Below are 22,168 nucleotides of genomic sequence, written 5' to 3'. Positions count from 1 at the left end.
GTGGTTTACTTGTCGTCGTCATGGAACTGCCTGCTCAGAAGCATTGGAAATGGAGAAAAATCTCTGACTACCAAGTGCCATGGAAGAAGAGTTCCCAGAGCTGAAAGGATGCTCCTTGCTCAGACATTTACTATTTGGGGAACTATTTTTGCCTTCCATATGTTGGGACTTTAGAAGCCCCTACTGACATGACTAATGTTAAGGGACTATGGAATTCGTACTCTAGTAGTGTTTCCAAGTGGTGGTCTAGTATACATGCACGGACTACAGAATACTCAAGAAAAGTGTGACTTGAGATAAATAGCAATTTCCACCATAGACAGATAGATAGATAGACAGAGAGACAGATGAATGAATGAAATAGCACCTAGGCAAATATACCTTGTGAGAAGAGGGATGCAATAAAATCACTACTCTTTAGTCAGTGCCTAGTCTTGGATATTAAATTGTAAAACTTGTAGTTTAAAAGCTAATTAATAGTTAACTTTTTAATATCACTAATAATATCATTATATTTTAATGGCAATATTTTGTATGTATTAACTCTGTTATACCCACTTTAATTTGCAATCCAGCTTCAGTAAACCAATTTTGCGGAAAAGGTGGGGTGAAAAATCCAATAACAGCAGTACCATTAATACATTTTTCTGCCTCTTTATAGCTATATTGTAAACACAAATCTGTCACTCTACTTCCAGCATTTTGGGGATATTTTGTTTTGCTAGAAGAAAAAGCATATTACATACTTTTTGCTGTGTATTTCTAGTTCTTAGGGTCCCTTTAATGGGTCAGGCATTGTGCTGAACTAGTAGGCTGGTTAAAAATAGAACTATTTATTTCCCTGGAATTAAAATCATATGTGCTCTACCAGGGTGCCCCAACCCTCTGGTCTTAATTAAAGGCATCCTTCAGCACAGTGTTTTCTAGTTCATTTAAAAGACAAACACTTCTGCAGTATTTGAAGAAACCAGCATTGCTTCTTTCTCCTTCAACCCCATTTTGAGAAACAAGGCAACGAATGGAGGAAGTATATGCTGTGCTTTGTCACTGAGAGCTTCATAGTGTAAATGCCTCTGAGAGTTAGCCAATGTCAACATTGCTTACTTGGGAATTTCCAACTGTTAATAGTAAATTTTGGTATTTGGTTGTTTCCATTTGGGGATGATAACTTAGTGTTCATGCGGCCTGCCCTTGATATATTGCTTTCTTGACTTTGTGTTGTACTGCACATTATTATCTATTGTATTGTTTAATTGTATTTTGATGTGTTGTTTTTTATATTATATTTTGTTATATTGTATTGTCCTGGGCACGGCCCCATGTAAGCCGCCCCGAGACCCTGTTGGGGAGATGGTGGCGGGGTATAAATAAAGTTTTTTTTATTATTATTATTTTACTGAGCAAGAGAAGTGTTGCACCATAATGGTCAGGAGCAGCTTTCTCTAGAACAGTGGTTCCCAGCCTGTGGTCCATGGACCACCAGTAGTCCCCAAGAACTAAAATATGGTCTGCGGCCTCACTGTTTCTATATCATTGCAACAAGAGAGACTGGTCTCACAAAACCCTCTTATAGAGCCAAGGCAACGGGGATGTCAGGAGTGGAGAGACTGACTACCCATGAAAGATGCAGCAACAAGCCTCCCTGACTGCTGCTTCTCCTCCTCATCCCTCCCACTGAGCGGAGCTGTTCCATGTGGCATCTGGAAGCAGGGGTCTTCGTTTTTAGACCTGTTCCTGGAGTTATATGAGATGCTGGTTCTGAAAATTCCATTGAGTAGACCACATCAGCTCTAGATTATTAAATATGGGTGAGCCGATGGTGACTACTGGATTTTATGCGTTCTATATCAGAAACTAGAGCTGATGTGGTCTATCCAATGCAATTTTCTGAATCAGCACCCCAAATAACCAAACCAAATCTAAAGTTGACCAAAAACTGATTTGTAACCATTTTGGTACTAATGTTGGAGAGTGGTTCCTGGTCAAAAAAGGTTGGAAATCACTGCTCTAGAAGATGATGTAGCATAGACACCAAAACACCCAGTCAATGAAGGTGTAAAGAAATACCTTGACAGAGTTGCAAATGCAAATATACAGTCACTGCCCAGTGGAGGTAGCAGTGGATTTGGAGGAAGAAAGTTGTCCAAGGCCAAACTGTGAGAGACAGAGACATGGAGTTGAACTTGGGTTTCTTACTACCTGATTTTCATAGTTTCGTGATACATTTTCCATGGCTATGTGACAGGGCCATTGCATACACTCAAGTTACATACATTCGACTTACATACGACTCATAGTTAAGAATGAGGGTGAGGCAACAGGAAGTGAGAAATCTACCTCTAGGAAAGGAAATTCACTCCTGAAAGAGTTTTCATGGGGAAAAGGGGTCACCACCAGGCCTGTAGCGAGGGATGGGTGGGTTTAGGGTTTCAACCCCCCCCCCCCCTGAAAATTTTCAGGTTAAAAAAAAAACGTGGTTTACTCATGAATTTTAACTGGTTAACCAAATGCCCATGCTAAGTCTATGAGACGTAAAACATTAAGAGTCCCTCCAGGCACCATCTCAAGCAGATATTGACAGGTCTGAACCTGGGGGGCGGGTGGGTCAGGGATTCAACCCCCCCCCACTCGAAATTTTCAAAACCCCTCCCGAATTTTTTTTCTGGCTATGGCCCTGGTCACCACTAAAGCTTTATCACCGGTCCTTCTTTCCACAAGCCAATTATTTCAAAATCCAGTGATTACAGGGACAGAAGGTGAAATGAAATCTTCTGAACAGGGGCACAGACAGCAAAACAAACACCGCAGGGTGTTGACACTTCCCTGTGCTATCTAAAACATTACATACATACGGATGGAGTTATGCTTAAAAATGTGCCTGTTCTGACTTACATACAAATTCATCTTGTTAGTAACCTGGAGACTTCCTGTATAGCCATTTGAAAAAGTGGGGTACACCCAATGCATGTATGGAACTGCAATATAAATTGACCTGAGAGGCAGGCTGAGAAAGATTGCTTTCTGGACTGGAATCCTCAATTGCTGGTGTAATTGCTGGAATTTCAAATGTAATCAATGCATGGTCAAAGGTACTGCACATTCAATTTCAAATCCTGGTTAAACTAGAGTGATAATGGAGTTTATAAAAAATAGTGGATTAGGCAGCAGTCAAGTATCAGAGTCATGGCAACTGCCTATGCTGACTACAAAGACCCAATCACACTGAACTGTTATAGCAATAAGACTCCACTTTAACATTGTAAGGAATCCTGGGATTTGCAATTTAGGAAGGACCTTTTATATTACAGATTTACTGAACTACAAGCCCCAGAATTTAGTCATAACCATTAAACTGGGATATAGAGCTATAATGTGAAATGGCTGTGTGATGCTGGGACCGGGATCCACAAAAGTAACTTTTAAGGTCTGCTGGGTATTACGATGAAACAAGATGCAGGTTGGCTGAGCTTTATTAATGAAAACTAAAGGGGGAAATAATTTTTATGGTAAATATTTAGTTATGCATCCCTATCCAGCCATAAGACTTATTGGCTCACCTTGAATTACTGTAATTATTACCTCTTAGCTTACTCCTATTTCACAGATAAACCTGTGAGGATCTTTGAATTCTGGAACAACAAGTTGCCGGAAGAGCAGTGTTTTAGACTCAGTTTAGTTCCTTGTTACCAGTAGACATTGCCACTCCTTTACCTAGCTCATTCCTCTCTTTGCCCATTTGTAAGAAGAGACCCTCCAAAAATTGTTAGACTACAGTTCCCATTATCCCTCCTCATTGACTCTGTGGCCTAAGACTCCATTGTTTCCAGATTTGATAGTGTGGGGCTTGATGGATCAGTGGGATGTCCTGTGTATATTAATCCAGCTAGTAGTTGTGAAAGTGAATGGTCCTTGTTGAATTATTTTAGTATGCGAACAAAGTAAACCAAGAACAATCTACAATAACCCAAAAAGGACTCAAAGACATATAACAACTTAAAAAGGACAGTTTCATTATTCCCATCAAGATGAATTGAACATTTTTCTCTTCCTGATCTTGACTCAGGGCTGATATCTCATCCCAGAACCTAATACAGTATTGTTTTGTTCAATTAGAACAATTCTACTCAGACATTCCTTGTAATACTAAAGCAACAATGCCACAATTTAAAAGAGAAAAAAAGAGGTAAAAATACACTTTCTGAGCAGGTATAAGATCATTCTATTCCACCACTACTTATCACCTCTCAACCTCCCACACCTGGGAATTAAAAAAAAAAACAAGCTTAACACGCAGGAAGCCAGTTTCTAAACTAAGCACTGACTAATCTTAGAAACCATTTGTAGCTGAGAAACCAGGTTTTAATGCTGTGAGTCCTGTAAGGTTTTTTGTTCCCCCAAATCAACAAATGTTTAACTAGCTGCAAAGGCAGAAATAGTGCTTGCCTAACTCCAACTACTGCATTCTTGTTTTTTTACTTTCACTTTTTAAAAATTGTGTCAGAAGTGACTTGAGAACATACTCCAAGTCGCTTCTGGTGTGAGAAAATTGGCAGTCTACAGAGACTGTTATCCAGGGGATGCACGGATGTGTTAGCATTCTGTTGGGAGGCTTCCCTCATGTCCCCGCAAGTTAGAGCTGACCGACGGGAGCTCAGCCCATCTCACGGATTCAAACTGCCAACCTTCAGGTCAGCAACCCAACCTTTCGGTCAGCAGTCCAGACGTCACACGGGTTTAACCCATTATGCCACTGTGGCTCCTAGGGCTTTCACTGATAATTTTTGAGAAGCTTCACTGATAAGTTTTGAGAAACTTAGAGGGCCTATACCCCAGGATCTGATCGCAGATTATCTGATTTGAACTGGGTTATATGCGTCTACACTATAATCTGACAGCCCTTCAAGACAGGCCCTATATCCCAGGATCTGATCCCAGGCTGTTTTTTCTTCGTGTACTCTGTGAATGCACACTAATGGAGAGGCTGCGCCTGCGCAGGTCCCAACGGAAACTCTTCCCAAGCTGAAGTTCAAATTTTGGCGGTAGCCACGCCCCTCCGTCCCCGGAGGGCATATAAGGCAGCCCTCGGCGTCTCCTCCCCAGTTCCTTTTTTTTCCGCCGCAAGGTTCACTTCGGATTCTCATGTCTACGACTCGCTTCAAGCGCTGCACTCAGTGTGCCGCTAAAATTCCTGACTCCGACGGCCACGCCAAGTGCCTTTACTGCCTCGGGGAGGCACATGTCGTCGGTACCTGCCGTTTTTGCCTGGCCCTAACGGCCCAGGCTAGAAAGAATAGAGCCGCGAGGCTTAGAGCGGCGCTGTACGAAAAGTCGCTTGCCCCTGAACCCGCTCCGTCGACTTCGGGCTCGAAGCCGCCGCTTAATCCGGCAGCGATGTCGGCTTCAACAGCTAAAGCTCCCTCGGCCTCGTCTAGGGCGTCCAGAGCCTCCAGGTCGTCTAAGACCGCCAAACCACCGTGCACTCTCACCACGGCTACGGTGTCGACACGTTCTGGTCGAGTCGGCCCTTCCTCGACATCGAGCTCGGTGGCCTCCGTATCCTCGGCCCGTTCCCACCTCGGGGCTCCTCCGTCGTCTTCTGCGATGAAGATCGCCTTTAAAAGAGCTCACGAGGAAGCTCGTCGGTCCCAATCCGACTCAGCTATGGTCCCTCCCACACCGGGTAAATCCCTGAGGGTTCCATCAAAACAACCGCTCGCTAAGAAGAGGGCAACTCAACGCTCTTCCTCTTCCGCTTCCTCCAAGATGGGCGTCATTTCTTCGGCGACTTCTTCTAGAAGATCCTCTCCGATCGCTCCAGCTCAGCGACCTCGCCAACCTTCTCCTCAACAACTTTCGGATGGCGAATTGCAGGACTCACCCCACCACTCCACTCAGACAGTGGTCAGGGTGCCATCTCCTCGACCTCCTACTTCTCAGCGCTCGTCCCGTCAACAGCTTTTTCCCCCAACCTCGACACCGGAACGGGGTAGACAAACCACTCGCCTGGCTCGAGCGGCCCAGGCCTCGGCCTCCAAAGAAACTCGGCCGCAGATGGCTCCTGCTCTTCAGGTTTTGCCGCCCCCAGAGACTGTGTTGTCATCTCCCCCTCAGTCCCCTCAAGGGGCTGGGGACGATGAGATTGATATAGATCGTCCTGATTCCGCTCTCTCGGCCTCGGTGGTATCCTTGGGCCTTGATCTCTCTCCTCCTCATGATGCCTATGAGGTGGACCCTCCTTCGCCTACCGACAACATTCGGGCTTTCTCCGAACAAATGGTTAGAATGGCGGATGCCCTGGGTCTAGAAATCAAGCAGACTTCCAAGGCAGTAACTGACCCGGTCTTCAAACGGGTCCAAGCCCAGGCCCCTCCGGCCACGCTCCTGCCGTTTTTGCCTTATCTCCTAGATGTCATCCAGTCTTCGTGGAAGACTCCTTCCTCGATCCCTCCTACCTCGAAGAGAATCGAGACCTGGTATCGTACGGACGACGATACTTTAGAATGGCTTAAGCACCATCCCGACCCAAATTCCATGGTTGTTAAAGCCTCTCAGTCCTCCGGCCGTGAATCCACCACCCCTGCAGACAGGGAAGGCAAGAGATTTGACGCGGTCGGGAGAAAGCTCTACTCCGGAGCCCTTCTGCTTTGTAGGATGGCGAACTATGGGGCCTGTATGGGGGCCTACCAGCAGATCCTTTGGGAAAAAGCTCAACCCTTCTTCTCAAAGTTGTCCGATGAAGACCGGTCGGTTATGTCCACCCTACAACAAGAGGCCGATTCATTAGCTCATCATCAAATCCAGATGGCTAAGCATACGGGAGACACGGCCGGCAAGATGATTGCCCACGCCATCGCCATTCGTCGCCACGCCTGGCTGAGGTCGTCCGGTTTGTCTTCCTCCTCGAGGCAGGTCATCGAGGACCTCCCCTTCGACGCCATGGGCCTGTTTAACTCTGGCACCGACGACAAGCTTAAAACCAACCATGACTTTAAAGTACTGGCCACCAAATGCGGTGATCAACCCCAAGCTCACCGCACCAAGTGGTTTCCTCAACGCTTTCGACGCTTCCCGCCTCCTCCTTACCGCCAGCAATCCTTCAGGCGTCCCTCGGTATCGAACAACAACAACCGTCAACAGCCCCGTCGGGCTGCCCAACCGCAAAGACAGCGCGGCCGGGCCACCCCCACCGCTGGTCAACCTCCCCGGCGCTCCTGACGCCATCTCCTTTTCCAAAGACTCTTCTTACGGTACCGATGCAGCTCTCATTCCTCAGCTCCTCTCCTCTTCTCCGAATCAACCTCCTGGTCTCTTTCTAGATCGCTTGGCTCCCTTCTTTCACCGGTGGAAATCTATTACTTCAGATGCCTGGGTTCTCAAAATTGTCCAAGAAGGCTATGCCTTAGAGTTCGAGGAACTCCCGCCCACGGGTCAGGTCCTTCTCTCCAACCCTTCTCAAGAAATTCTCGCAGAGGTCGACGCCCTTCTCGCCAAAGGGGCTATTCGGCCTTCTCCATCGGTACAGGACCCTCAAGGCTACTTCTCCAGGTACTTTACGGTCCCGAAGAGGGGTGGGGGCCTCCGCCCAATTTTGGACTTACGCATGCTCAATGCCTTCATACGTCCAACCAAGTTCAGGATGGTCTCCATCGCCTCCATCCTCCCGATGCTGCAGCGCGGAGACTTCTTCGTATCTATAGACCTTCGAGACGCCTATTTCCACGTGGCGATTCGGGAGAACCACAGGCGCTTCCTCTCTTTCAAAGTTCTCGACCAGACCTACCAGTTCACCGTTTTACCCTTTGGCCTCGTTACGGCCCCAAGGGTCTTTACCAAAGTCGTCGCTGTCGTGGCGGCCCACCTCCGACTCCAGGGAATCACAGTCTTCCCTTATCTAGACGACTGGCTTCTGGTCGAATCCGACCCTGCCCTCCTCCGACGTCACGTCGACTACACTCTCTCTCTTCTAAAATCCCTCGGTCTCCAGCTAAACCACGAAAAATCTCACCTCACCCCGTCGAACAAAATCCGCTTCATCGGCGCTCTGTTCGACTCAATCGCTCAGACTGTCTCTCTTCCGCTAGACAGGTTTCTGGCCCTTCGACAACAGATCACCTTTTGCGAGACCCACCGGAGGGTTCGGGCTCGGTCCATCCAGGTTCTCCTCGGCCACATGGCCTCCACAGTCCTCACGACCCCGTTGGCCAGGCTCCATCTCCGGACTTTGCAGAGGTGGTTCATAGACGTTTTCAAGCCGTTTCGCCACCCCAATTCGAGGTTTCTTTCGGTCCCGCCCCACGTTCGGCGGTCGCTTCTCTGGTGGAAATCCCTCTCCAACGTCTGCAGGGGTCTCCCGTTCCACCCGGTTCCCCCCGCCACCACCATAACCACAGACTCTTCCAATTTCGGCTGGGGAGCCCACATGAAAGGTCTCACTGTTCGAGGCCTCTGGTCTCCCTCCGAGAAGGCCAATCACATAAACTTTCTCGAACTCCTTGCCATCTTCAAGGCTCTGAAAGCCTTCTCCCGCCTGATCTCCCAAAGATCTGTCCTCATCCAATCAGACAACACAGTAGCAGTCTTCTACATCAACAAACAGGGCGGCACGGGCTCAAGGAAGCTGATGCTTCTCTCCTCCCAGCTGTGGTATTGGTGCATAGCCCGCAACATTCTGATCTCGGCGATTCACCTTCCCGGGACCCAGAACAACTTGGCAGACGCCCTCAGCAGGATGACGACTTCCTCCCACGAGTGGATGCTCGATCCCGAGACTCTTCTTTCTCTTTTTCTCAAATGGGGTTTTCCCACTCTGGACCTTTTCGCCTCTCCTCAGAACGCTCAACTGCCTCGGTACGGTGCGAGACTTCCCCCATCCTCCTCTCCGGGCTGCCTGGGAGACGCCTTCCTTCTGGACTGGTCGGCGGAACCGATCTATCTCTTTCCGCCTTTTCCTCTCATACCGAGGGTCCTGCAAAAACTCCGGTCGGTACCGATGTCGGCGATCCTGATAGCTCCAGCCTGGCCCCGTCAATCTTGGTTCCCGGCTCTTCTTCGCCTCTCCAATGCGACCTTCTTCACTCTGCCCCTTCTACCTCATCTCTTGTCCAGGGAGAACGGCCAGATCCTGCACCCGGATCTCTCCTCTCTACATCTCACTGCTTGGAGGATTCTCGCCTGACTTCCCTCCCGCAGAACCTACAGGAGGTCCTCCGCGCAGCTCACAAGCCGGCTACAACCAAGGCCTACACTTATAAGATTTCTCGCTTTCGTTCCTTTCTCCGCTCTCGAAAAATTACTGTTTTCCCAACCTCGATACCGATCGTGCTGGACTTCCTTATGTCTCTGGCAGATCAAAAACTTTCTCTTGCCTCTATGAAATCTTACCTGGCCGCTCTATCCTGGTGTTTTCAACAACATGGTAGACCATCGCTGTTCTCCGATCACCTTGTCAAAACCTTCTTGAAAGGCTATAATAACATCTGCCCGCCGTCTCAGCCTCCTACTCCGGGTTGGAGCCTCGAGCTCGTCCTTTCCCAGCTCACTGCTTCTCCTTTCGAACCATTGGCTTCGACCGACCTTCGTCTCCTGTCTTGGAAAGTTGCCTTCCTGGTGGCCATAACTTCAGCGCGCAGGCCTTCGGAGCTGACCGCCCTTCGGGTCGATGACCCTTACCTCCGTTTTCATCACGACCGCGCCGTTCTCCGTCCGGACATCACCTTCCTTCCCAAGGTAGTCTCGGCCTTTCACCTTAACCAGGACATTGTCCTTCCTGCCTTCTTTCCAGACCCCTCGTCTCCCCTTGAGCGGAGACTGCACCTCCTTGATGTGCGTAGAGCACTTCTCTTTTACCGGGACCGTACTAAAGACATTCGAAAGACCCCTAAACTTTTCGTGGCCCATGCTCCAGATAAGCTGGGGAATCCTATCTCTTCACAAAGACTGTCCCATTGGATTGCTCAGGCCATTGAACTGGCCTATGAACTGGCCAAACGCCCACCTCCTCCGTCGGTTCGCCCGCGTTCGACGAGAGGCCTCTCCACGTCGACTACCTTCCTGAGGGGCATTCCCCTGGACTCCATCTGCAGGGCAGCGATCTGGTCCAACCCCCTTACATTTGTGTCCCACTATAGGGTAGACCAAAGAACTCTGAAGGATTCAGCCTTTGCTAGGGCAGTTTTATCTTCATGCTTGTCTTAACTTTATGCATTTATGACTTCTCTGCGGGTGTTTATTCTCATGCAACCCTTTCTTGTGTTTCTCCTGTCCGTTACATGTTTGCACTGCTCTTTTGACAATTTGTGCCTTATTTACAAATGCCTTTCCCCCCTTTGGGAAATGATGTTCCTACGTGCACATGTGCTCTTAGAGGGTTATATCATGCCTTACCGGGCTGCTCTCGGTGTCTGGCGTGTGTTGATGCAATACTTTTTTGGGTCCTCGGACCATGTTCTGATGTTAATAAACACATGTTTGGACAGTTTTTCTCATTGTCTGGGTTTGCTTAGCCCGCCTCCAAGACCTAAGCTTGCTAGTCTCCATTAGTGTGCATTCACAGAGTACACGAAGAAAAAGGACAGGTTGCTCACCTGTAACCATGTTTCTTCGAGTGTACTCTGTGAATTCACACAAGCCCGCCCTTCCTTCCCCTCTGGCAAACCCTCTTCCTTTCTCGTTGCCTTAGCGGCGTAGGAACTGGGGAGGAGACGCCGAGGGCTGCCTTATATGCCCTCCGGGGACGGAGGGGCGTGGCTACCGCCAAAATTTGAACTTCAGCTTGGGAAGAGTTTCCGTTGGGACCTGCGCAGGCGCAGCCTCTCCATTAGTGTGAATTCACAGAGTACACTCGAAGAAACATGGTTACAGGTGAGCAACCTGTCCTTATCCCAGGTTATCTGGCAGTGCGGACTCATATAATCCAGTTTAAAGCGGAAAACCTGGGATCAGATCCTGGGATTTAAGGCCTGTCTGGAAGAGCCCATAGTTTACATATTACCAAAACCAGAAGCAGGCAACATGGAGAGATTAGTAGCTCTGGGTAGATGCCAAGTTCAGAAGGGTCTGCTTTAGTCTTTCTCTGAGGCTCAGAGACTGTGATTTGCCCAAGATCACCCAGCAGGCTTCCACAGGTGAGTAGGGCTTTGACCCCTGCTCTCCAAAGTCAGTCCAAAACTTAGGCTACTATAGACTCTGCTGACTCCCAGTTTAAGATATTCAAGCTATCTAAGCCCCCTTCTACACTACCATATAATCCTGATTTTCCAATAATCTAGATTCTATATGGTAGTAGAAAAAGGGCCTAAGAGGAAGGTGTAATTTCCCTGTACACAGCTGAAAGCAAATATAGGGTTGCATCAGATTGTATTGTAATTATATATAGAGAGAGAGAACCAAATCTTAAGCCTGCCTTCCATCAGAAAAATCTCAAACCTGATGTGGCAATGAGGGTTTTTTTTTGTTTGTTTGTTTTTTTTGGGGGGGGGGGTACATGACGAATCTGCCATCCTTAACATGCGGTATGTTTGTCTTTGTATGCAAATTGCATATTGAAGGGGCCTTCGATTTGAAGCTTTGGAGAAATGTTCTGGGTGGCTCATGGGCAGCTAGCTATACATTTAATGCACAGCCGTGGCTTAATACACTTCTTTCTTCCCATTTGCAGTTTCTGATTCACCGCTCGGCTGAACTCCCACACACAGTTAATCCTCGTCCTCAGTCTTTCCCATGGGCTCACCAGGTAAGATACTGTGATTGTGTAACACACTCTCCAGCCAGGTCTCCTTGATCAAATTGTACCTAATCCATCATTCTGTATTTGTTAGCCCTGTGATTTGAATTTCCCCTCTCCATTTACCAAAGGTAGGGATATTTGAAAATGAGAGCCTTTAACTCTGTCCACTCATGAATCTTGCTGTGGCTTTCACGTGAAACCATTTACCTCCCTGCCCCTTTTCCTTCTCCATCTTTCTGGGCTGCCCTAAGTAGGACCTTGGATAATGATTGAAAAGTGGCACATCTCCTGAGCGGCATAGCAGTTGAGTGGCATCTCTTGACTTCTGAAAAGTGGACACATCTCCTAAGTGGCATAGCAGTTGAATTCTGGCTATTCATATTACCCAAGCCCTATTGGAGGGTGAAAATTGTGTGACTCCCTGAGATGTTGGATTTCAAGTGTTAACAGCCTTGTCCATTCATCTATATGTGAAACTGAATAACATCTGGGAGACTGCATGATATCCCCATCTGTTGTGTTGGTGAAGCTTGCCATAGCCAAAAGGAATCCCTTGGCTCTAAATCATAGCCTATTCATTATTATCTTTCATACTTGTGTATACATTGAAACAGTTTTGACAGGAAATTGATCCCAAAAATCCTGTGTCTGTTTACCTATGGTTCAATGCTGGAAAAGCTTTGTGCTCCCTACCATTTTGGGCACTTGAAGTGGATAAACGATAAAGATGATATGGACTGACTTATGGATAAAGCATGAGGTTTTTGGACGAACGGATCTGAGCATTAAATTTATATACTGTAATTTTATATTGTATTTAATAGTTTTTAACTGATTTTATGTATTGTTGATTGATTTTGTATAGGCACCTAATTGTGCCAGCGTCGTAAGCTGCCCTGAGTCCCTTCGGGTAAGAAGGGCGGGATATAAATATTGGGAATAAATAAATAACTCGGTGGTACCCATTTTTAATAGGGCTTACTGAAGAAGCCTCATGAGGCTACAGTAAATTCGTATTAAAAATGGCCATTCCACCTCAAGTGCCCAAAATGGCAGGAAGCACAGAGCTTATACATCTGTTTAGTGTTTACTTGTTTGGAAACAGTTTTTAATTTTAGGGTCTCCTGTTTTAGCTTGCCTGCCTGCCTATGATGTTTGGCTGTCACACAGTATGTTAATGCTGATTTGAATAGAGACTTACATGGAAGTCAAGATCCAGGAAACTGTAACAACTATTGGCATCATAAAATTAAATCTGTTGATTCTTTTTTTCTTTTTAATGTAAGGCCTACTCAGCCCAAAGACTTTGTCTGCTGTTCCCGATTGGACTAAAGAGGGTGATAGCAAATTGCAGACACTGTAAGAAATTTACAGCTCTATGGCAATGGTACCAAAGGTGCAATAAGTTCTTGTTAGAATATACTAACCTAATGCTACTTAAAAGTGGTAGTCCCTGGGTGGAGTTGCCCCTAAGTCATTGGCTGCGACTCTCTAAAAAGTTCAAGTCCCTGGCATAATTCAGGAAAAATCCAGTCTCCTGCATCAAACAGCTTTAAAGAGTATTATACTAGCCCATTATCTACATTGCTAGCATACTCTTAATGTACATTAATGCCTAAAGGTACTGAATGTGGAAATACATCATTGGGTCTTGACTACGAAGTCTATCAGAAATCATGTACACTTATATTCTTTCTTCCTGAAAGCAATTCTTTGTAATAGCTCATTGATTCTCTCTGCCTACCCTCATTGTGGATGAGGAAATGGACACCGAAGCTGCCGTTCAGTGTACACTTACCTGTGACTAAGCTCCATTGGACACAATGGGGGCTTTCAAGTAAATGTGCAAAAGATTGTATTCGGAATGAGAGAGTGGTTGTCAAGGAGTTAGTGGACATATCTGTTTGTGGGTTAGACTTTCAGGTGTGGGCACTTACAGAGAGTCCCTCGAACTACAGACATCCAACTTGCATATGACTCATAGTTAAGAATGGGGATGAGACAAGAGAGGAAATCTACTCCTAGGAAGGGAAATTGTCTCCTGAAAGAATTATCATGGTGAAAAGGGGTCTCCACTGAAGCTTTATCACCAATCCTTGTTGCCATAAGACAATTGGTTCAAAATCCAATGATTATGGGGACAGAAAGTGAGGTGAAATCTTCTGAACAGGGGCACAGACTGCAAAACAAACACACAGAGGTGTTGGCCCTTCTGTATGATATCCGAAAACACACACACACACACACACACGGAGTTACACTTAAAAATGTGCATGTTCCGACTTACTTACAAATTCAACTTAAGAACACACCTACAGAACCCATCTTGTTCGTAACGTGGGGACTGCCTGCAATTGTTTTTAATATTTTTTATTCCAAGTGACACAGCGGGTTAAACTCCTGAGCTGCTGAACTGGCTGATTGAAAGGTTGGTAATTCAAACCTGGGGAGTGGGGTGAGCTTCCGTTGTTAGCCCCATCTTTTGCCAACCTAGCAGTTCGAAAACATGCAAATGTGAGTAGATCAGTAGGTACCGCTCCAGCGGGAAGGTAATGGCACTCCATGCAGTTATGCCAGCCACATGACCTTGGAGCTGTTTACGGACAACGCCAGCTTTCCAGCTTTAAAATGGAAATAATAATAATAATAATAATAATAATAATAATAATAATAATAACAACAACAACAACAACTACTACTACTACTACTACTATATTTTCCTATCCCGCCACCATCTCCCCGCAGGGACTCAGGGCGGCTAATACAGGGCCCAGCCCAAGTACAAATTTTAAAAAATGAGCACCAACCCTCAAAGTCGGACACGACTAGACTTAATGTTGGGGGAAAACCATTACCATTATTTTTATAAGATTCATATTATATAATGTGCTGCATGTATAAGACTGTATATGGAAGGTGATATTTTAAAATTTGTTTTCTAAGATTTTAAAAAAAATTATATTCATTTCCTGCCTTCCAACCTAAAGACATATTCAATGCAAAACTATCCTGTTTTCATGCTATACGTATATTTAAAAAATCCTCATTTCTATCCTCTACCTTCCTTAATATTTTATTAATCTTCAAATCCTCCAAGTGTTTTTATATTTTCTTAAGATAGCAGGCATTTATTTGAAATATCTCTATACCGTTTTTCATTTGTACAAATCCCAAAGTGGTATGTACAACACTGTAAATATAACATAATAAAATACAGCCATTCAGTGTATGAGAGAACTGGTAGCAAGCATTCCTGTTGGCCAGGAAGATATTGGGATCCCTGGGCAAATAGCATCCAATGCAGACTGAAAAGGAATAGCTGGCAAGGTCCATCTAGTTTCATCTCAAATTGGCTAGCTTTGGCTACATTGGGTAATCCACTTTTTTTTTTTTTTACTTTTTGTGCTTGAAATGAAAATTTTGTGCCAATGAAGTACTTCTTTAAGAATTTATCTTCTTGAGGAATACCCATATTGTAATGCAGTGGTTCCCAACCTGTGGACCACCAGTGGTCCGCAAGAACTAAAATATGGTCCGTGGCCTCACCGGGACGACACCATTGCAACTAGAGTGACTGGTCTCACAAAACCCTCTTATAGTGCCGAGGCTTATTAAATATGGTTTTCTGTGGGCAGGCAGATGGTGACTGCTGGATGGCATATGTTCTGTATCAGACACTAGAGATGATGTGGTCTATTCAATGTAGTTTTCTGAATCGGCACCCCAAATAACCAAACTGAATCTAAAGTCGACCAAAAACAGATTCATAACTATTTTGGTACTAATGTTGAAGAGTGGCCCCTAGTCAAAGTGGTCTCTGGTCAAAAAAAGTTTGGGAACCACTGCTATAATTCAACCCTGGCCACATTGATCTTATTTCAGCAGCGTCAAGGCTCCATGCCTAGATATACCTTGATGCCTACCTACATTTAGCTACAAGTGAATCTAATGTTGCAGTTATTCTGTTTGTGTTTGGTTATATCAGTATGGTTGAACCAAAATAAAACCTGATCCATCTTGGTTGTGTAATGCTCAAAATCGCAGGGCACAGTATGGTGTTGTGAGGTAGCCAGGCTGTGAAGAATTGACTCAAGCAGTGAAGATTCTTGTGTGACTCAAGTGCTCTTTCCAAAACAGGACAATAAAACATGATCTAAAAATGAAAAGTCTTGGCGGCACTGAGTCATTTAGCTGTGCACTTTTAAAATAAACTTATTCCAGGTGCACTTCCAATTAGCGTCTTTCCAAAATCTGGAATCTGTGAAACACTTAATAAGGAGACAGATTGCACTGAATTCTCTGCAATTTGCTTCTGAATAAATCTTCTTGGGATAGGGATTGGCTCTTGGTTATGTTATGTGTGTCTCTTAGTCATTCCACCCAATTAGTCTTCCCTCTACAAATCTCTGTGGATGCCTCTCTTCGACTATGCCTCTCCAAAGGCTTTGAATTCTGCTTTTTAAGTAATCCTTTATTCCTTCTGGGTTGCTGCTGGGTTCTGATTACCCTGTAACATTCTGTTTAGGATTGCCAAGTCTCCCTTAAGGATCCTCCATCTTGAGCCCATTGGCTCAGAAAGAGAGCCTTGTAGTGCACAGCACTGTGCTTACGCTTATTTTGAAAGACCTTCTCTTTGCTGAAGACCTGCATGTATGTAAAGCCACATCCAATGCATATGTGTTTTAACAGTCTTTTATAGTTGCAATATTAAAACCATATTTTGTCCTGTCATAATGGTGCGGGTAAGTGAGATCATCACGCAATCCCTTTTGCAGTTGGTACTGCTTTAAAATATTTAATTGACTTATTGATTCTCTACTGATAATCTAGCAAAACACTTGATTAACCACCCTGGACACAGGATATTATTTGAGAACACAAAAATGCAGAACCATTCTAACAACCACCATTTCGGACTACACAGAGAAGCCACTGAAATCCACAAGCATTTGGACAGTTTCAATAGAAAGGAGGAAACAATGAAAATGAACAAAAATCTGGCTACCAGTATTTAAAAAACCCTCTAAAATCAGGACAGTAAATAAAGAACAACACTCAAAAACAGGGGAATTCCAGACAATAAACAATCAGGGCCAGCTAATCACCTCCCAACAAAGGATTCCCCCAGGCAGGAAGCAACCAAGCTTTGAAGCTGCAAGGCTATTCAATGCTAATCAAGGTGATCAATCACAACATTTATATTTGCCTCGAACAGACAAGAGTTCTTTCTTCTGCCCTTCCACAGATCTATAAACCCCACTTATCTAGTTTCCAACAAACTTCACAACCTCTGACGATGCCTGCCATAGATGTGGGTGAAACATCAGGAGAGAATGCTTCTAGAACATGGCCATACAGCCCTAAATCTAGCAGCCCAATCCAGAACAGTGGTTCTCAACCTGTGGATCTCCAGGTGTTTTGGTCTACAACTCCCAGAAATCCCAGCCAGTTTACCAGCTGTTAGAATTTCCGGGAGTTGAAGGTGAAAACATCTGGGGACCCACAGGTTGAGAACCACTGATCTAAAATGAGGGGACGCATGGCAATTCCACTGTTAACTATAGTTCCACAACATTTGGAAATCTAGAGTTGCTCACCCTGATCTGTAGAGTAGTTGCAGCGTAGGAAAAGTTGGCATATTGGCAATGCCATGGGTAGGGTCCATTGTATTGGGAGGGCCTATACCTTAGTAGTACAGGACATGCTTTGCGTTCATGAGGTCCCAAGTGATTTTCCACCATTAGTAAAAAGAATATGGTAGCAGAGAGACCTCTGAAGGAGTGAGCTGATAGCACAGCCCAAAAACAACAACAAAACTTTTATTTGTGTACTGGTTTTTAAAACATGTTCCTGGGGTTATCTGGGGCACTGATTCAGAAAATTTCACTCAATAGACCGCATCCGCTCTAGTTTCTCAGATATTTTTATCATGTTTTTGTGGGTGAGCTGATGGTGACTGGAAGATGTAATAAGTTCCGTTTCTCAAAAACTAGAACTGATGGGGGAAACGGTGTCACATTTGAAATCAATAGGTTAAATATATCCAGAAATGGGACCAACATTTGAGGAAAAAAAGATGTGTGTTGACCGACGTAATAGTAAACTGGATGGTTAGTTGTCTGATCTGCAACCACAGTGTGGAAAGTGCTCACCATCCTTGCTGGGAAACTCTGGGACTTTCCCAAGCCCATGTGAAGTAACGTCCTGTGTTTACTGTGCATCCACCATGCAAGAATGTATGTGTAAGAGCAAAAGAGAGAAACTAAGAGGGAGGAAGAATGTATACAAATATAGACTGACCTCACAAAGTAGTCCAATCCACAAGCTTGCATTCGACTTTTTGAGATTAAAGTAAATTCTACTTATAATTAAATCTGTGGGTAAAACCTGTCCTCTTCTCCCAGGCCTGTTATTTACATTTTTAAAACTTTTCATGCCTTAGGGCATATCTTTAACCCCAAGGAAAACTAGCTAAGATCTTATTTAGATTGGAACCACACTGTTCTCCTCTAAGCCTTTGCAATCAGAAAGCTTAGCCATGTCCCTAATATCCAAGCAGCTAACTCCCCTCACTTGCTGATTATTCAGCTATCCTGTTAGTTTGACAGGGTGTTGTATTAGCATGGGATTATGTGGTATGGATGCACTGAATCTGAACAAAGAGTTAGGAATTTTGAATATCTGAGAGTGTCTTAATGGGTTTTGTGGTATACGTTTTGCTCAGCAAGTTTTTTTCTCTCCCAAAGGAGACCAATAAAAAATTTGATGCCTGGCCAGCTTTGCACTTCGGATGGGCTGAATGTGGGTGGCTGGCTGTTTATGTGGTTGTCTATAATCCTGCCAGGAGCTACTTTGACGACTGCCCCCCTTTCTCTGCCTCTCAATCTTTCTCTTTCGTCTCTTTTCTTCCTCCTCCTTCTTTCCAGTATCATTTGTCTTATCCAGGATGGCCGCTTGTGGAGGCACCACCAAAAATAGGCTCACGGTAAATAAGCACGTCTGGGACTTTCTAACCAAGGAAAGCCCCGCCAAGCTGGTCAAGCTGAAAGAGGAAAACAAGGTGAGCATCTTGATCGATGGCGAAACCTCGGAGATCTACGTGCTCCAGATCACCATGCCTGCCCATGGGCCCAGCAATGGCCTCTACCTGGCCCGCAAGGCCCTCAAGGCTCTGCTGAAGGAGACTGAGAAGGAGCTGAAGAAGGCCCAGCGCCAGAGCGAGCTGATGGGCTGCATGGCCTTAATGGAGAAGAACAGGGAGCATGGGCCAGTCGAGCTCCATCGCCGAGGGACTGGCTTGATATCCAGAGGGCAGCAGACCTCTGGGCCCAGGGTGGTCAGTGGGAGCGGAGGGGTCGCTGGCTGCTCACGGGGCGGGGAAGAGGAGCAGGACAGCCAATGCCCCATCTGCTTGGGGGAGATCCAGAACATTAAGACTCTGGAGAAGTGCAAGCACTCCTTCTGCGAGGACTGTATCACCCGGGCCTTGCAGGTCAAGAAAGCTTGTCCAATGTGCGGCCGTTTCTATGGGCAGCTGGTGGGCAACCAGCCAGAGAATGGGCGCATGCTGGTCTCCAAGGACTCAAGTGTGCTGCTCCCTGGTTATGAGAAGTACGGCACCATCATCATCCAGTACGTCTTCCCACCTGGCATACAAGGGGTAAGTTGGCTTCATATTCTTTGTCTTTATGTCTAACCCAGGATTCATAGAATCATAGAATTGGAAGAGACTGCATGGGCCATCTAGTCCAATCTCTTGCCGTGCAGGAAAAGCACAAAGCACCCTCAGCAGATGGCTATCCAGCCTCTATTTTTTATTTTAATCGTTTCAGAAGCAACTTGAGAACATACTGCAAGTCACTTCTGGTGTGAGGTAATTGGCTGTCTACAGAGACGTTGCCCAAATGTGTTAGCTGGGAGGCTTCTCTCATGTCCCCACAAGCTAGAGCTGACAGACGGGAGCTCATCCCGTCTTGCGGATTTGAACTGGCAACCTTCAGGTCAGCAACCCAACCTTCAGATTAGGAGTCCAGCTGGCACAAGGGTTTAACCCATTGCACCATCACGGCTCCTTTTTAGTCTCTGTTTAAAAGCCTCCAGAGAAGGAGCTACCAACACCCTGCAAGGCAGTGAGTTGCACTGTCAAGAAGGTCTTCCCAATATTCAGGTTCATTCCCAAGTGATTAACACATTTGTAGTTTAGAGAGTGTCATTGAGATTGTCTCAAAATGCCCACCTTGCCGGCAGGAAGGAAGGGAGGTTCTTGTTCAGAAAATGATTATCATGAAATATGCTACCAGACAAAAGCATTCCTTCCATTTTTCAGAAGGTAGGTTGGTGAGGAAAAATAAAACTTTTAAAAATATAGGTAAAAAATCAGAAATAAAATCTGACTCCAGATACCAAATACTGCACCCCCCCCCCCCCCAAGTATAACAAGTTATACATTTCATAAAAAGTAAACTAGCTCTGCTCAGTTGAAACATTATTGACTGCTGACTGACAGATTGGCGGTTCAAATCCAGGGAGAGCCAGTGAGCTCCCTCTGTCAGCTCCAGCTCCCATGCGAGGACATGAGAGAAGCCTACCAAAAGGATGATAAAAACATCAAACATCCAGGCATCCCCTGGGCAATGTCCTTGCAGACAGCCAATTCTCTCACACCAGAAGCGACTTGTAGTTTCTCAAGTCGCTCCTGACACACTCACAAAAAAGTTGAAATGTTCATACAAGTCAAGCAATGTGCTTACAGCACATACCAGAGGGCATATCTACATGATAAATCATTCACATGCAATGTATATGCACCAAAAAATCCATGCACCAAATAAAACGGATAGCATGCAAACATGTCACCTGAATATCCAGGCAAAACTGACATAGGCAGCATGCATACTAGGTAACATGCATACTCCAGTAATTTCAGTAGATGTTGCTTGTTACCTGGTTGCACATCTAACTGAAATTCCCTTGTCTACCCAATCAGTAAAGATACAGGAACCTTCTCCAGTTTTCACTCTGGCAGCCCTAATCTTTGGGAGTATGGACTCTGTCAAAATTGCCCAAAGGGAGTATTGAATATCATTTGGGAACAAAACAAATATTCTTCAGAATTTTTCTTGGGAGAAAGTTAATTAGGGTTGCTACCCAAAATCCCACAAGGAGGGCACTATGATTCCTCCTCCCCACCCCTGCCATTTTCCTTTTTTTTCTGGATTGCAAAGTATTAGACTACAGCTGACTTCAATTCTTTATTTTCTAAATTTGCCAGATTTTCTCAGAAAAATTCCTCAGGGAAGCCAATAGTATTTTTGAAACAAAGCATCGCATTAGAAGCCAGTGTTTCTTATTGTAGTTAGCTTCTTTTCTTAATACTGCAAGGGTAAACAATTGAACATTTATGTTGTTAGCTCTTATTAACCCCATCAGTATAGTCAATAGCCAGATCCTGTGGGAATTATGTAGTTTGAAGTATCTGGAGAGCACCAGGATGATAACTGTTGTTATGAGGGTTTGAGAGAGAAGTACAATCATGAGTTGCAAAAGATGCTTGTGGTTGGGTGGCGACATGCATCTGCCTACTGTGCCCAGAGTCATATGACACATAGATGGAACTTAAGAGTCGGTCCAGCACAGTGGGATTTGTAAGTGCAACTATTTTATTTCTCTACACTTCAATCCTGTAACTCAGGGGTTCTCAACCTCTGGGTCCCCAGATGTTTTGGCCTTCAACTCCCAGAAATCCTGACAGCTGGTAAACTGGCTGAGATTTCTGGGTGTTGTAGGCCAAAACACCTGGGGATACATAGGTTGAGAACCACTGCTGTAACTGCTAGTATCAAATTCTAATATTACGAGAAACTGAGGCATAACTGTCTTTGTTGGGCTGGGGCATCAGAGCTAATGCTACTACAGGTGTGCAAGATGGCAAAAAAGTGCAGTTTTTGGCTACCCCCCCTTCCCGGTTTTTGTTTTCGTTTACTGTTTACTCCTGAAATCGGGAGGGGAAAAATACCATTCTGTGATTCAGCCGCCAGAAGTTCTGTCTATGTTCATAGAAGATCTGACCCATCTGCAACAATGGGGAAACTGGCGAGACTCCTCTTTCTGTCATTTTTATGGCTGTCGGGACTAAAATGGCCACACTTAGCGGACACATTTACAACTGCAGCTCCCCCCCCCCCAAGTTTTAAAACATTTGGGTCATCCACTGATTTTTAGGAATTTTTAAAAAGTTTTACTAATAAGTTGTCTTTTCAAAAAACTAAAAGAGGTATCCCTTGGAATTTTTCCACAGCAACTGAGTGGGAGAAAGAACTATTGTCTGTTTGAGGCAAGTGTGAATGTTGCAGTTGGCCACCTTGATTAGCATTGAATGGTCTTGCAGCTTCAAAGCCTGGCTGCTTCTTGCCTGGGGGAATTCTTTGTGTTAGCTGGCCCTGA

General features: G+C 45.3%; 1 protein-coding gene across 1 annotated transcript in view; it reads left to right on the top strand.

Moving 5' to 3' along the window:
- Positions 1 to 22,168, top strand: part of dtx3 (deltex E3 ubiquitin ligase 3) — a 39,848-nt gene that overhangs the window by 7,992 nt on the left and 9,688 nt on the right. The window contains exons 2-3 of the mRNA XM_062971098.1: positions 11,657 to 11,731; positions 18,652 to 19,385. Of these exons, the coding sequence (XP_062827168.1) occupies positions 11,719 to 11,731; positions 18,652 to 19,385 (747 nt within the window). The 5' untranslated portion in view covers positions 11,657 to 11,718. The remainder of the gene's footprint in view (positions 1 to 11,656; positions 11,732 to 18,651; positions 19,386 to 22,168) is intronic.

Source organism: Anolis carolinensis, chromosome 2 (genome assembly GCF_035594765.1).
Source record: "Anolis carolinensis isolate JA03-04 chromosome 2, rAnoCar3.1.pri, whole genome shotgun sequence".
NCBI classification, from domain to species: domain Eukaryota; kingdom Metazoa; phylum Chordata; class Lepidosauria; order Squamata; family Dactyloidae; genus Anolis; species Anolis carolinensis.
Note: the sequence above shows the minus strand (reverse complement) of the source record. Positions and strands in the feature narration are given on the sequence as shown.